The sequence below is a fragment of the Myodes glareolus genome, chromosome 5 (genome assembly GCF_982192425.1).
Source record: "Myodes glareolus chromosome 5, mMyoGla1.1, whole genome shotgun sequence".
Lineage (NCBI taxonomy): Eukaryota > Metazoa > Chordata > Mammalia > Rodentia > Cricetidae > Myodes > Myodes glareolus.
This window is the reverse complement of record NC_142030.1, coordinates 109366935-109381164: the sequence shown is the minus strand read 5'-3', so window position 1 is coordinate 109381164 and position 14230 is coordinate 109366935. Positions and strand designations below refer to the sequence as shown.

Here is a 14230-nt window from a genome sequence, read left to right as displayed (position 1 = left end):
CTTTACTGGGGCCAAAGGGTATTTTAACCCCGGATTAAGTGAAATAAACAGGCATCCTCCTCCTCTGGCGAATGACTCGAACTCTCTGTGAACTCTCTGTATGTGTCTGTGCATCTTGTGTTTTAACCCCTAGGACATTATCCAGCTCGTGGAAGGTATGGAGTCGCAGTCCATACCGGTTGGGTGGTGATGCAGCTTTTCCAGTGGCGTGGAAAGCTCGCCACAGGAACTGGGATTGGTATATAAAATAAAAAAAATTAAAACAGTAAAATTTTAAAATGTGAATAAATAATTCAATTCCTATCTCAGTTTATTGGCATTTGTAAAGACAGCCAACATAAACCCTTTCTGGATGGCTTTGCTATGTATTTCACGGCATCACAAGTCACTCCTGTTTAGCAACATAGAAGATTTAAGATTCCCCAAATAAAGGCTCATGCTTGATCATCATCATGAAAATTCCTATCTATGACCATCTAAACTATTGACTCAGAATCACAGCAGTAGTAACAGGCCCATTGTGGAAAAGCTTCTTGCTTAGGAAGTAGAATCACTGGCCTCATTGTAGCCCAACACTTCAGGGAGCTAGGTCAATCACACACCCCAAGTGAAGGACCCCTCGTTTTAATCACAGTTATACCATTTTGCAAAGGTTCACAGATAACTATCTCAGGGCCTCCGGAATGCTGAGCAAAGATACCTGAGGTTAGAGCAAGGACAGCCTTATCTGGCTGCAAGACAGGAGATTTATGGATTGGTCATAGAAACAAAGAAAGAGAGGATTGCGAGGCCTGAGTCACGTATAAAGCGGGGCTCGTCACGAGTCAGGGGCTGTGCAATCAGACATCTGGTCGCCAGCCAGGAAAGGGGGAGGCAGGATAAGAGGAACAATAAACCGCTGAGTAGTCCCCTCATTGTTATTTAGGTTAAGAATTTACTACCCTGCATCTTGCTTCTGTAAACCTCGCTTTTTGCTCTCCTTATAAAAACCCCTCACCCCCAACCTGCAGGCGCGCAAGTCCTCCGAGAGACTTGGTCGCCCCAGGTACCTGTGTATTCAATAAACCTCTTGCTGTTTGCATCCGGCTGCGTGTTTTCGACTGATCTTTGGGCACGGGGTCTCTCCCGAGGGAAGACGCCCACGGGAGTCTTTCACAAGGACCACCACAAGCCATGACCAGAAGTAGCCAATAGTTTTCCCACTTTGGAAATTCTCTGCTTTTCCTTCCAACAATCAACATTTTCTAGCTTAGTCCCTACAACCCAAGAAGCCATGATCCGCAGCTAAGTCTTCCCAACAAGTGACCCAGACTTTCTCTCTTCTTTCAGATGCTGACCAGACATCACATATGCACCTTCCAGTGCACAGGGCAATCCTCACCCTTGCTCAAACATTGCCTTCCCATCATATGGCCGTTAGCCATGACATCGCCGATCTCCTGAAGAGTCCAGGCATAAGAAAATAAAAATGTAAAAATAAAGAAATATAAAGTTATAAGTCTAGGAGAATGAGAACAGACTATCAGCAGCTTTCTCAGCAGATCAAGGATCATTCATTCACAGTGAGCTATTTTCTCAGATGTTTGGGAAGCGTAGGTCATTTTACAACTGGCTGTTTTATTTACAAGGCCAGAGTGTCTCTCTACAAATTAAGAGCAGTGTCCTGACCATCCTTAATAAACAGTAGATGTGAACTGAGTTTAACCTTTAGGAGACAGAGATATGTGACCTCTGGGTCAGACACCGTCTCTGTTATGGGAAACTGGCACCACCAGAGGAGAGGCATGACCTCAGTTTACACCCAGAGGTACCAGGAGACAGTGGATAAATAAAAAGGTTTAATTAATGAGCTCTGATAATGGAGATTGTAAAGTATGGCAGTCAATATCTGAAAATTTACCTAAAAATAATGTGAAATGCTTTTCTTCTAAGTTCTCAGCCCAAGAACCAGTTAATCCTAATTTATTAACCTTCTAGTGTTACAAGCAGCCCCTTTTCTGACGAACTGCTAAAGATATCTGTTTTCTCGCAACTTTCGTTGTAATCTCCCCTAAAACATATTTCATGATGGCTGCCTAATTACTCATTGACACTAGCACTCACTCCCCTCTTTAGGGTCTCAGCTGGCTGACCAACCCAAGGGTCAGGGCAAGGTTGTAAAATTCTTTTGTTCAGGGATAATGCCTGGTGCCCCTGCTATAAAAAGTAGGTTCAAAAACCAGCCGTTTGCCACAGCCTAACAAACACCATCTCTGGCTGTGGTCTCAGCTAGCTAATAAGCTTCTGTGCCCTGCGGTGTTTTATTTTTATTTTTTATTTTTAAGTTTGCTTCTGTTTTTCCTAGGATCTGGTTTCTGGAATAAAGTTTGCTTCTGGTTTATTAGACTTGGTGGTGTTCTCATCTTTGTGCGACCCCCCTGGACCCAACATCCATGCTTCCTTAACTCAAGAAGCACACTCTTCATTTCCTTCCCCATCTTCCTTCTCTGGGCAGCAGCTGGGAAGTGCAACTTTTACCTGTCCTGAGGTGTTTCTCTTTTCAACTGCAATAAAACTCTCGTGGAGATGTCTTTGAACTTATTCTTAAATTCTTTTACTAATGAGACTAGGAATGTCAAGAGGGGAATCCTGATTTCTCCAGTACCATCAAACTCATGTCCCGAGTTCTAGTTCATCCAGGACTACTGCACCAAATTAGCAAGCCATAAGATCAATTGCACATTCTTCCTTAGCCATAAATGAATAAATTATCAAATAGTAAACCCCATAAGAGGTAGGCTTCAAAATCACAGTTCTAGATGAATAAAGTCTTCTATGTTCTTATACTTCTGCTATTTTAGAAAATTTAATTTTTGTACTGTTGTAATATATACATTTTAATTTCAAAATATGTTTTACTGAAACAGGAAAAAACCTGAATGTGGGCACTAAAATACAAATATATGATTGAAGTGTATCTTATGTTTAAATGAACAAATTCATTTACAGAAAAACAGATTTAAATTTCTAAGAATTTAGTAACTTAATACCTTGATTTTTGATTATGATTTGTTTTAGCATTTTAATAAATTTTTCTATTTTTAAAATTTTTAATTATAATCATTTATTAATTTTATAACAAAACATCAAAATGCTGATTGCAAATGGAGGTAGAGATTTTCTTTTGTCCAGAACCGTCCAGTTTCAAATTAACACACAAAGCTTATATTAATTAAAATATTTGGCCTATAGTTTAGGCTTATTACTATTTGGCTCTTACATTTAAATTAACCCATTTCTATTATTCTATATTTTGTCCCATGTCCGTGACTTTACCAGTCCCCTGGCATCTTGCTTCTTTGGTGACTGACTTGTCTCTCCTGACTCCACCCTTCTCTCTGGTTTGTTTGGTTTTCCAACCTAGCCTTAACATGCCTTACTATAGGCCAAAGTAGCTTTTTTATTATCCAATGAGAGGAATACATATTCACAGCAAACAGAAGGATTATTTCACAGCAGCTGCTTATGGTGAAGATACATGCAATGCAGAGTGTCCAGTTAATGTTTCAGGGATGTGGATTATTACTGAACCAGAGGGAAGTCATGGTCCCAGCTAGGTGTTACCTGCAGCAAGTCATGAAATTCTGATATTCTATTTCTTCCATTCAAGTTGGAGATTTTTAAAAAATCTATTTGCTTAGATTTTTTCTGGTAGAATTAACAGAGATGATTTTTGTAAGTTCCAATTAAACTCCCTGAAATGTCTGAGCTCAGTAGTTGGCAGTCACCCTACAGTTCCTGGATATATGTGACATCTGCTCCTCAGCAGTAGGTATTTGTCTCCTTTGCCTTCTCTTATAGCCAAAACACCTCATTTTGGAAAGCAAGAACCAGGGTGAATTTGCATTGAAATACGTTATAAATCTTAGAGCAAGTACATTTAGTGAATAAGGATATCCTAGACTATCCTAGAATTCTGTATTTGTTTTACTAAGAACTCATGTGTGAGTTATGTTTTAAATAGAACAAGCCCAGTCCTTGACTAGGTCGTTGAATAGTACTAGGTAACAACAACCAAGAAGGCAAAGAGCACAATTTCTATTCCTGCTCTAAAGCAATTACAAAGAGACAGATCTCTGTGAGTTTTAGGCCAGTCTCATCTACACTGTGAGTGCCAGGACTGGCTCCATATCTACTGTAAAAACCTTCCTTAAAAAAACAAATCAAAAACAAACAAACAAGCAAAAACAAAACAAAAAACAACTACAAGGTAGCTAGCATACTGCCACTCTTCACTAGATGATGTACTATGGAAAAGCAAATGAACAAAAACACAAACAAGAGCAACCACAACGACAAAATGCTAGCCCTTTCTGAAAACAGTGTCTGTCTTCTGGTTCTTTGCATTTGGTTGGAAAAACTGTTGAATATGCTTTGTCATTACTTCCCTCAGTGCTTTCCCTACATTCTGCCTATAGCATCTCATCACTGTGTTCCTGAGTTTACTGTCACCTGAACAACCACGGTGTCATTCATTTGCATATTCTTAGTGCCTTGGACATTGCACGTTCAGAAAGAGCTCTATAAGTATGCTGCCACATTGAAGTGTAGCACAGGGAACAAAAATTCCATGAAAAGTGAGAGGCCTGATTTTTGCTGCTTTGCTACTTCGAGCATCTGACATCTCTGAAGATCAAGGATTGAAATGAATTATGAATGCGTGTGTGTGTGAGAGAGAGAGAGGGAGACAGAGAGACAGAGAGAAAGAAAGGAAAGAGAGGGAGAAAGAAAAAGAGAGAGAGAGAGAGAGAGAGAGAGAGAGAGAGAGAGAGAGATGCCAATTAATGACAGACTGACAGTCATAGTAGAACTAATGGCAAAACTAAATGCTCAAAAAGATCATCACATCAATGTTTGGCAATGTGGAATTTTATGATAGAATAAATTACCCATAGAGTATCACTTTTAGATTTTCATTTTAACTTGTGAAGAGGGCACATATGTACCAATGTGAATCTGTGTGAATCAGAGAACAACATGTGGAAATCTTTTGTTCGTTTGTTTTTTGAGACAGGGTTTCTCCGTATAACTTTGTAGCATTGGAGCCTGTCCTGCAACTCACTCTTTAGACCAGGCTGGCCTCAAACTCACAGAGATTCACCTGCCTTTGCCTCCCAATGGCTAAGATTAAAGGTGTGCTTAAACACTGCCCAGTTTAACATGTGGGAATCTTGGTGGAGTCTGTTTTCTCTTCCTACCATGTGGCAACCAGGGATTAACCTCATGTCATCAGACTTGGCACCAATGGCTTTTACCTGCTCAGTCTCAGATGTTGCTTCTGAACCTATGCAATTAATTTATAAAGAAGTTACATACTCTCGGGATATTCCATAGAACACAGTTTTCCTGATGAAGAAGATGATGATAATGATGAAGATGATGGTGACTCTCAAGAAAACTGCAATTCACATAAAAAGAAGCTATACCTATATAGAAATTTTGTACAAAGCTAATTGGAACTTCAGTGATGGGGGACAAGTCAAAACTCTGCAGATACAATGTACAATTACCTTGTAAAACCTTGACCTATTGGACAGTAACTTATTAACCATCTCCAAATATAACATAACATTCTGTGACTCCTGGCAAGTTCCCTTTGTTTCATGAACATAAAGTCTAAGAAACCATCAGATAGTATGTGAGACTCAGAGCAGGGACATTCAGCTTTCCTGAAATCCTCCTACCTGATGTTTGACTAGCCTATAGAAAAGTATCTTGATTTACAATAAATCATCATGAAAATATTAACATGATGGACTATGGAATTTGTGGTAACCTTTATCTGTCTTCTCAGATTGATCATTTCTACTTGCTTCTAGAATAAGAATCTCTTATTTTTAAATAGATTTCTAGAATCTCTTTTCCCTTTTGAAGTGAAGCTTATGTTTTTGAGGTCCTCACTTGCTGCTCCAACACATCTGATTATCCATGATCTTCACAACTCCTTGGTTAGTAATCTGATTCCCATTTCAATGATGAACCACTGATGATCAAGAAAGTAGAACTCACCCAAACACACAGTTCAAAGAACCTTCTATGAATGAATTTTCCCCTTTGTGAATTAGGACTTCCATTGACTTTTATGCCTTGTTTTTCTGTGTTTATTTATTTTGTTCTTATCTCCTTTTATTTTCGCTGCTCATTTTCTATAGAGAAGATGACCTTGGCAAGCCCTACAGAAAATAGTGGGTAATTCACTCTGGATTTTTGGAATAGAGTCATTACCTTTACCAAGCTTCCTCTACCATTCTTTCTAAAAAATAACTAAGCTAATTCTTAAGATTTATCAAGATAGCCTCCTTCCCCCACTGAAGCTAGTTCTGTAAGATTTTGCTTACGCAGGTGTCCCATTGCAGAAACTCCATTCCATCTCATAGTAGCAGTCACCCAGGTTAAGCATGCATGGAAAACATAGCCCTTACCGGTGATATTGCAGTACACCTGGAGAGGTCCCAGTGGCCCGCCGCCATCAGAGTCAATATAGAAGAATCCAGCCTTGTTCCCTTGGTGTCTGTACACCTCACAGGATTGCTCATAGATGGCTGGAAAGATAGAAAGACAAACTTTACTTGGTTTTGAATATCCTTCTGCAGGGGTCAGTAGCTCATACTTAAGCCTACTTTTCATGCTTCTTCCTTTCCCTTCCTGTACTGCTCCAAGAGCCTTTACAGCCCAGGGTTCCAGGACTTCATGGACTTCTTTATTATTTTAGTTTTATTTCTGTTGCTGTGATAAAATACCCTGATGAGAAAGCAACATAAGGGAGAGAGGATTTGTTTTAGCTCCCAGTTTTAAGATGTCATCTAGCGATTTGGAGAAACCACAACTGCAGGAACTCAAAGCAGCTAGTCATATCACATCCACAAACATGGAAACTCAGAAGCAAATGCACATTTTCCTACTTGCTGCCTGAATTATACACTGCTTGATATTTCCATTCAAATCATTCCGAAACTATGCTGTTTGAACTATTTTCAACTGGCCACAGCTGGAGTCGTTTATGAAAATAGAATCTCAATGGAGAAAATGTCCCCATATGACTGGAGGGTAGGAAACTCTTTGGGGCATTTTATTTATTAATGATGAATGTGGAAGGGTGCAGTTTACTGGAGGCAATGCCACTCCTCAGAATACTGTCCTGTGTGGCCTAAGAAAACAAGATGAGCAAGCCAGTAAGCAGTATGAATCCATTGCCTCCCTTCAGTTCCTATCCCAGGTTCCTGTCTTGAATTTTTTCCCTGATTTCCCTTCATGAGGAAATATGAAAGGAAGCTGAAATAAGTCCATTCTTTGTGGTCTTTATTGTAGCAAAAGAAACGTAATTAAAACAAGGACCCCTATGTAGAGAATGGTGCCATCCACAGTGGGTCTTCCCACACCCATTAACTTAATTAAGACAGTCTACTACAAACGTGTCCTCAGAGCAACCCAATAGGGACAATCCCTCCTTAAGATTCTCCTCCCAGGTGATTCAGGTTATGTCAAGAGGATAGTTAAAGATAACCATCACACACCATTACTTCTGTAATTCTTTCATTCATTCTTCTAAGCTCATCTCAGGGGTACATTGATCATAAAATCTCCCCTCTTATCTGTCCCTGGTACTTGCTGATTTACATTCTGTCCCTTTGTCCTCGCAGTGTACTAAGCTAGGATCATCAGCACAGGGCAGTCTGCTAGACTGTGCTAAAGAACCTCTAAGAATCATGACTGTGTCACATGACACTGCATCACAGCATCTAACATATCTCTAAAAGGCATCAGAATTCAACAAATGATTGGCTGGTGAGTTTAAAATTCACATTTTCAGCAATAGAACACGAGGACACTGTCTTGGGGGTTGTGTGTGCACATGTATTTGTGGGTTGGTATGTGGCCCCAATAGTCAATATCAGAGGTTGTTTCTTACTTGTCGCCACTTGGTCTTCTCCTTGCCTATTCCTTGGCTACAATGCTCGACCAGTGAGCCTTAAGAATCTTCCTGTCAACACCTCAAAATGAGGATTCCAAATAACACACCACGCCTGCTTTTACATGCTCTAGGGATCATACTCCGGTCCTCATGCTTGCACAGTAAGCACTTTACTAATTGACATATCCTCCAGGCGAAAGGAACATTCTCTTACACTTACATGTGCTAAACTTAGGAAAGTAACTGATATAATATTGTATACAGATTCAATCCATTTTCATCTGACCATTGCTGCCTAATTTATAGATTATGTCAACAAGGATAGTTTCACCAAGGGACAGAGACATAGATAAGAACAACAGCTTGTGTCCTCATGCTTACAGGCCGTGACTGGTCCTTTCATGCTCACATGGGAGCCAGAAATAGGAAGAGGTCACAAGGGTCACATAATTTGGAGCATTAGCACAGCTGTAGACTTAATAAATATTAACTTGATTAAACCCAGCAGATTTGGAAAAATGAAAAGCCAGCGTCATAAAAGACGCATTAGCAATCTTAGGAATAAAAAAAATTATATTTGATACTTCACACAAAATCCTATAACTGGAGCAGCATGTGCACATTGAATTTTGTCACCTAGTCATGCTTAAAACACTTCAGTGACTCCTAACATTATTCAAGATAGAGTACAAGCTTGTCACTTTAGCTGACTTCTGCCCCTGTGACTAATGCCCCATTCTAGGAATATGAAGCTACCGTTCATCATGATCAAGTGTGAGGGGAGGTTCAAATAATTCATTACCAGTCAGGTCCTAAAGCCTGAGAGAGTTAGAAATTCTTATACTTTGGAGTGAATTCAAGGTTATACTTGCATTCATGGAACTCTCTCTGGTATTCATGCACAATTTCTGAAGCAGAGATAAATAAGGGTGCCATGGTGTGTGCCATGAGCACTGAACACAACAAGCTGAACCCCGATATCTCCATTGGTGAAGTGCTTGCCTGGAAGAATACAATCTTCAGAATCTATGTAATGCACTTTGATGTGCACTACACATGGGAATGCCAGCTAGTATGAGCAGCTATCATCAAATCCACCTACACTCATAGGAGGGCAAACACATGAGAGAAGTTGCCACTGTTGTTTTCTCAAAAGCATGAAAGGAAAATAATACCCAGAAAACATGGGAGCATTTACTTAACTGCTGATATCACCTAACCAGTGAGAATGTTCAGAGAGTTCTAGCCCTGGTACCTACATGGTAGAAGAAGAGAACAGGCTGCTGCTTGTTTTCCTCTCATCTCTACATTTATTCTCTAGTATACACAATCACAAAATATAGTCATGTGAGCACACACACATTGAATAAAATTGAAAATATTTCACAAAGAACTTGAACCCTAGAAATGAACTGGGCAAATGTTTGTATTGTGGCCACAACTTAGCTCCTGCATTACTTTGGGGAAGTGACTTTAGCCTTGCTGGCCTCTTCTAAGGTAATTTCCACGATGGACACCTCCTGTTATTCAGATACCCACGCTTGTCTTGGTTAATGCTCTCATTGCTGTTACAAAATACCGGACAAAAACAACATAAAGGAGAAAGAGCTGTGTCTGGCTCACAGTTCAAGTGGAAACAGGTCACAATGGAGGAGAAGACAAGGCAGTTGGCATAGGAGCCGGGATTAGATTATTAGAAAGCAGTGGTCACCATATTTACAGCTCCTGAATTGCTCCCTGAGGTAGAAGCCACTGGCCTCCTCAGGAGAGATTCTGATGGAAAAGTCCTACCTAAGACATCTTGGGAGACTCTACTACTGTCACAAAGATGAGCAAAGCTTCACAGTATTTGAAGAGGGGCTGGTGATCTACTTTATGTTTTCAGATAGTGTTACGTTTCTCATAAAACTCACATCTTCAACTTGAAGAACTGGATGCCACCTGTAATTGTTATGTTTGGGATAATTTTGCAATGTAAATTTGTTGTTTCTTAAGTTGTATTCTGCATGAGTGTGTGTGTGAGTGAGTGTATATGTGTGTGTGTTTACATGCACACAATGTATGTCTTTGCATCTTCACACTGATGTGCTCCATGTCTTAGTTAGGGTTTCTGTTGCTCTGATAAACACCATAACCAAAAATCACATCGGGAGGAATAGATTTACTTCATCTTGACCTTGTGTTCACCATCCAGGGAAGTCAGGAAGACAGGAACTTAAAGTAGGAACCTTGAGTCAAGAATTGATGATGGCGCTCTGAAGAAGTATTGCTTACTGACTTGCTCCTAATGGCTTGCCCTGGCTAATTTTTATACCATCCAATAGCACCTGACATTAGATAGCACCACCCACAATGGGTTAGCCATGACCAACATTATTTAAGAAAATACCCTACAAGATTTTCCACATCCCAATTTAATGGAGGCATTCTCACAACTGAAGTTCCTTCTTCTCAAATGACTCGAGTTTAGGTACAGTTGACAAAATCTAGCCAGCACAGCATTCTGAGGCTTGCAAATGGAAGTCAGGGGACAACCTCAGGTGTCTGTCCTCATCTTTCTCCTTGTTTGATCCAGACTCCTTTGTTGTTTTTCCACTGTATAAGCCACAGGTTTGTTGGCCTGTAACAGTCCAGAGTAGGAGCACTCCCTGACTTTTATGTGGATCCAGGAGATTTAAATTCAGTCTTTCATGACAAATGCACTATCACCCATTGAACTGTCTCTCCACCTTCAGTTCTGCTATTTCTATATAAGGATTCAACCCTGAAGATCGGCTACTTTCTCTCTTGCTTTCATCTATGCACTCTAAACCCTTAAAACTTCTTTGTTCTTATTTCCTGTGCTTACTTGTTTGTTTTGTTTTATCATCTTAGTTTAGTTTGTTTGTTTAGTTGTTTGGTTGGTTTTTCAAGATAGTTTTTCTTTGTAGCTCTGATTGTCTAGACTTGCTATGTAGACCAGACTGCCTGCAAACTAATAGAGATCTACCTGCTTCTGTCCTCCTCCAGAGTCCAGGGTTTAAACAGCATGCACTACCGCCACCCACACTCAGACACTCAGCGTTTTTTTGTTTTTGTTTTTGTTTGTTTGTTTGTTTGTTTTGTTGTTGTTGTTGTTGTCATCTTTGTTTTTGCTACATGTGTGCTTACCTGTGTCTGTAACTCTTTCTGGTCATTATGAGTTGAAATTACTGTTGAAACATCAGGTGAGTTGTGTCAAATAAGATCAAGCATGTCTTACTTTTCCCGCATCCATTTGTCTGCATAAGTTTGATTTAGGATGCCCAAAGGATATGAGACACAGATTGGGAACGCATCAAAATGTACTTACAATGTCTTTTGAGAATAACACAGGGCACAGTCTTACAGACTGCAGATTTTGTTGAATTTTTCTGAACACAGGTGCGTAACACATGAGGTTAACTAAGACATTTAGGGTTAGAAGACCCTAAAGAAAAGGAGCCCATATCTTCTTTGACTAAAAGCCAGATATGTCTCTGTGCCTGTGGTTAGCCTCATTTTTGCCAGTAGTCAGAGATGCCAGTTCCTCATCAGAGGGGGTATTGATCAGTAATCAAGACCCATTAAGGAAAAGTAAGCAGAGCTCCATAAGCTTGAGGTCAGCCAGTGCTACATAGTAACACCCTATTTCAAAAAAATCAAAGCAAACCAAACAAACAAAAAAGGAAACTAGAATGTCTGGCCTGGATGGCACTTAACACTGCAGCTGTGCCAGTTCAATCATGTGACTTTTTGACTGAGTTAACCTGAAGCCATGATAAGGAGATAGAAGGAATAAGTGCCCTACAATGAGATGCTTCACAAAATTACTGTTTCTGATGCAGTCATTATGAGGTGAAACAACATGAGGTACATCTAGGTCTGGCACCTTTTCTGAATCCTTACTTAGTGTTGCTCAGATGACTATGAAGCCACAGGGAAGAAGGCCACCCTGGATGCAGTCATACAGTGGGCACCAGCATCAAATTACAAGTGAATCATGTTCGGAGATATTGACACATGAATGTTCTTGTGTGAAAGAAGACTCAGTATAATTATAAACTAGAAGTGTCAAAGCTCCTAGCAATGATTCAAACTTAGATATAAGAAAATAAGATGGTCGAACACACTTAAAATTAATGAAAAAAGAAAAGGTAAATAACTTAATGTAAAAATATAAGATGTCAAATGGGAAACCAATATTGATATCACAAAATGTTAATGTCAAGTCTTAAATTTGATATAGGACATGGAGGCAGACTGCCCTGAAGGTCACACGATTTATTTAATTCAACAGAGAACATGATGGAGACCAAAGTGAAAGGGAAGGAGCTCAGATTATCCAGAGCAGCAAAGATGTCTGTTTCATTCTGACTTTTGTAGTGAGAGGAGGTGGCTGTCTCCTACTGAGAGAAATTGAGGGAGGAGCCTTGCTAGCATGTGACTCAGACACGGGGAGATATTAGGAAAGGTCACATTTAATTAACTGCTGCTCCTAAGGCTGGAAACCTAATGTCCTTTGGGGAATTAAGAATGTCATGCTAGAACTGGAGAGATGGTTCAGTGGTTAAGAGTACTGGCTCTTCTTCCAGAGGTCCTGAGTTCAACTCTCAGCAACTGTACGATGGCTCACAACCGTCTCTAGTGGGATCAGAAACCCTCTTCTGGCATAAAGCTTTACATGCAGATAGAACACTCATACATAAAATAAACAAGCAAACCTTTGAAAAAAAGAATGTCATGCTTTTGGAAACTGAACAATTGGAGAATTTACAGACTCACAGACACACAGTCTGACTCTCCTTGTGGAATCAGATGTGGCAGAGCCAATACTAAGGATGACTCTGTTTTGGGTTGTTAGTCTTTCTGCTACAGATCCCCAGACCTGCCATCCTTGGAGCGCTGTTCATTGTTGCTGACACTGCAGATGACTGGAACTTGATTAGCTCCTACCTTATGTTTAGCATCATCACTGCTAAGTTGTTCTCAGCTAAAACTGATGATGCAAGATAATTATTTATTGAAATGGATGCTGAAATACAGAAGGGCAGTTAGGAAAGTAAGTATGAATATATCCAAAGAAAATGAAGGTATTGTTATTTCTAAAAATTATATTTTTTGTTAATGGAAACAACTCGGGGAAAGTGGCTTATGATGATGCACCAGCAGCTGAGGCAGGAGGATATTCATAAATACATGGAAAAGCCAGGCTACAGAGCAGAACCCTATGTGAAGCATCAGATAGATAGACAGTCATTGCACTGATACAGACTCAAGTTCCAGTCTTCCTCAATAAATTTTATCAGATGCCCTTCCTGCCACTGTCACTGTGCATGCTAATCCTCAGTCCATCTTTTGGCCTCCCCTGTTAGATTGCGAATGCCTATGGTACATATATTTTTCTCTGTTTCGAAATGGTCCATTGGGTTGGGGAGGTAGCTTTGCATACAAAATGTTAACTGTGTAAGCACAAGAATATCAGTTTAACTCCTCAGAGCCCAAGTACAAGCCAGGACTGTTGACAAATGCTTGTGATCTGAGCACAGGAAACTTCAGACAGGAAGAGCTTTGGATCCTGACCAACTAGCCAAGCCTACCTAATGAGTTCCATGCAAGTGTCTCCAAAGACAAAATGGATGGTTGATGTGGGAGAATTGTCTGTATTCTGTCAATCATGTTTTAAATAAACACTGATTGGGAAGGCAGGAAGTATAGGTGGGTCAACCAGACAGGAAGTAGAGGCGGGGAGATGAGAACAGGAGTATTCTGGGAAGCAGGAAGCTCCCTCCGCAGTTCTGCCCAGATCACCAAAGAAGCAAGATGTGAGCTGCCCCACTGAAAAAGGTACCGAACCATGTGGCTAACATAGATAAGAATACTGGGTTAATATAAGTGACAAGAACTAATAAGAAGACTGAGCTAATGGACCAATCAGTTCATAATCTTATGGAATCCTCTGGGTGATTTTCTTTGGGGCTTGCCAGCTGTGGGGAACTGGGCAGGACATAAACCCCAACAAGCAGACCACTTCACGCTACAGATGGTAACTAAGGAGTGACAGTTAAGATTGTCCTCTGACTTCTACATGTACGCACACACTCAAATGTACACAATTAATGGCTATTAATTGAAAATTCTATTGATGGGAAAAGCAGAACTAAGGAAAACCAACAGACGCCCTGGGAACCTCTGCCTCTCCAGCAGCAGTAGAACTCAAAGCAGTGCATAAGATGCACTGAGTAACCTTATGCATGCTTTCTGAGTATTCTAGATTAGTGC

The 14230-nt window shown here is 40.2% G+C and overlaps 1 protein-coding gene across 1 annotated transcript in view; it reads right to left on the bottom strand.

The window, feature by feature from the left end:
- Cntnap5 (contactin associated protein family member 5) overlaps positions 1–14230 on the bottom strand; it is a 908928-nt gene that overhangs the window by 293903 nt on the left and 600795 nt on the right. The window contains exon 12 of the mRNA XM_087906619.1: positions 6462–6581. Coding sequence (XP_087762745.1) covers positions 6462–6581 — 120 coding nt within the window. The remainder of the gene's footprint in view (positions 1–6461; positions 6582–14230) is intronic.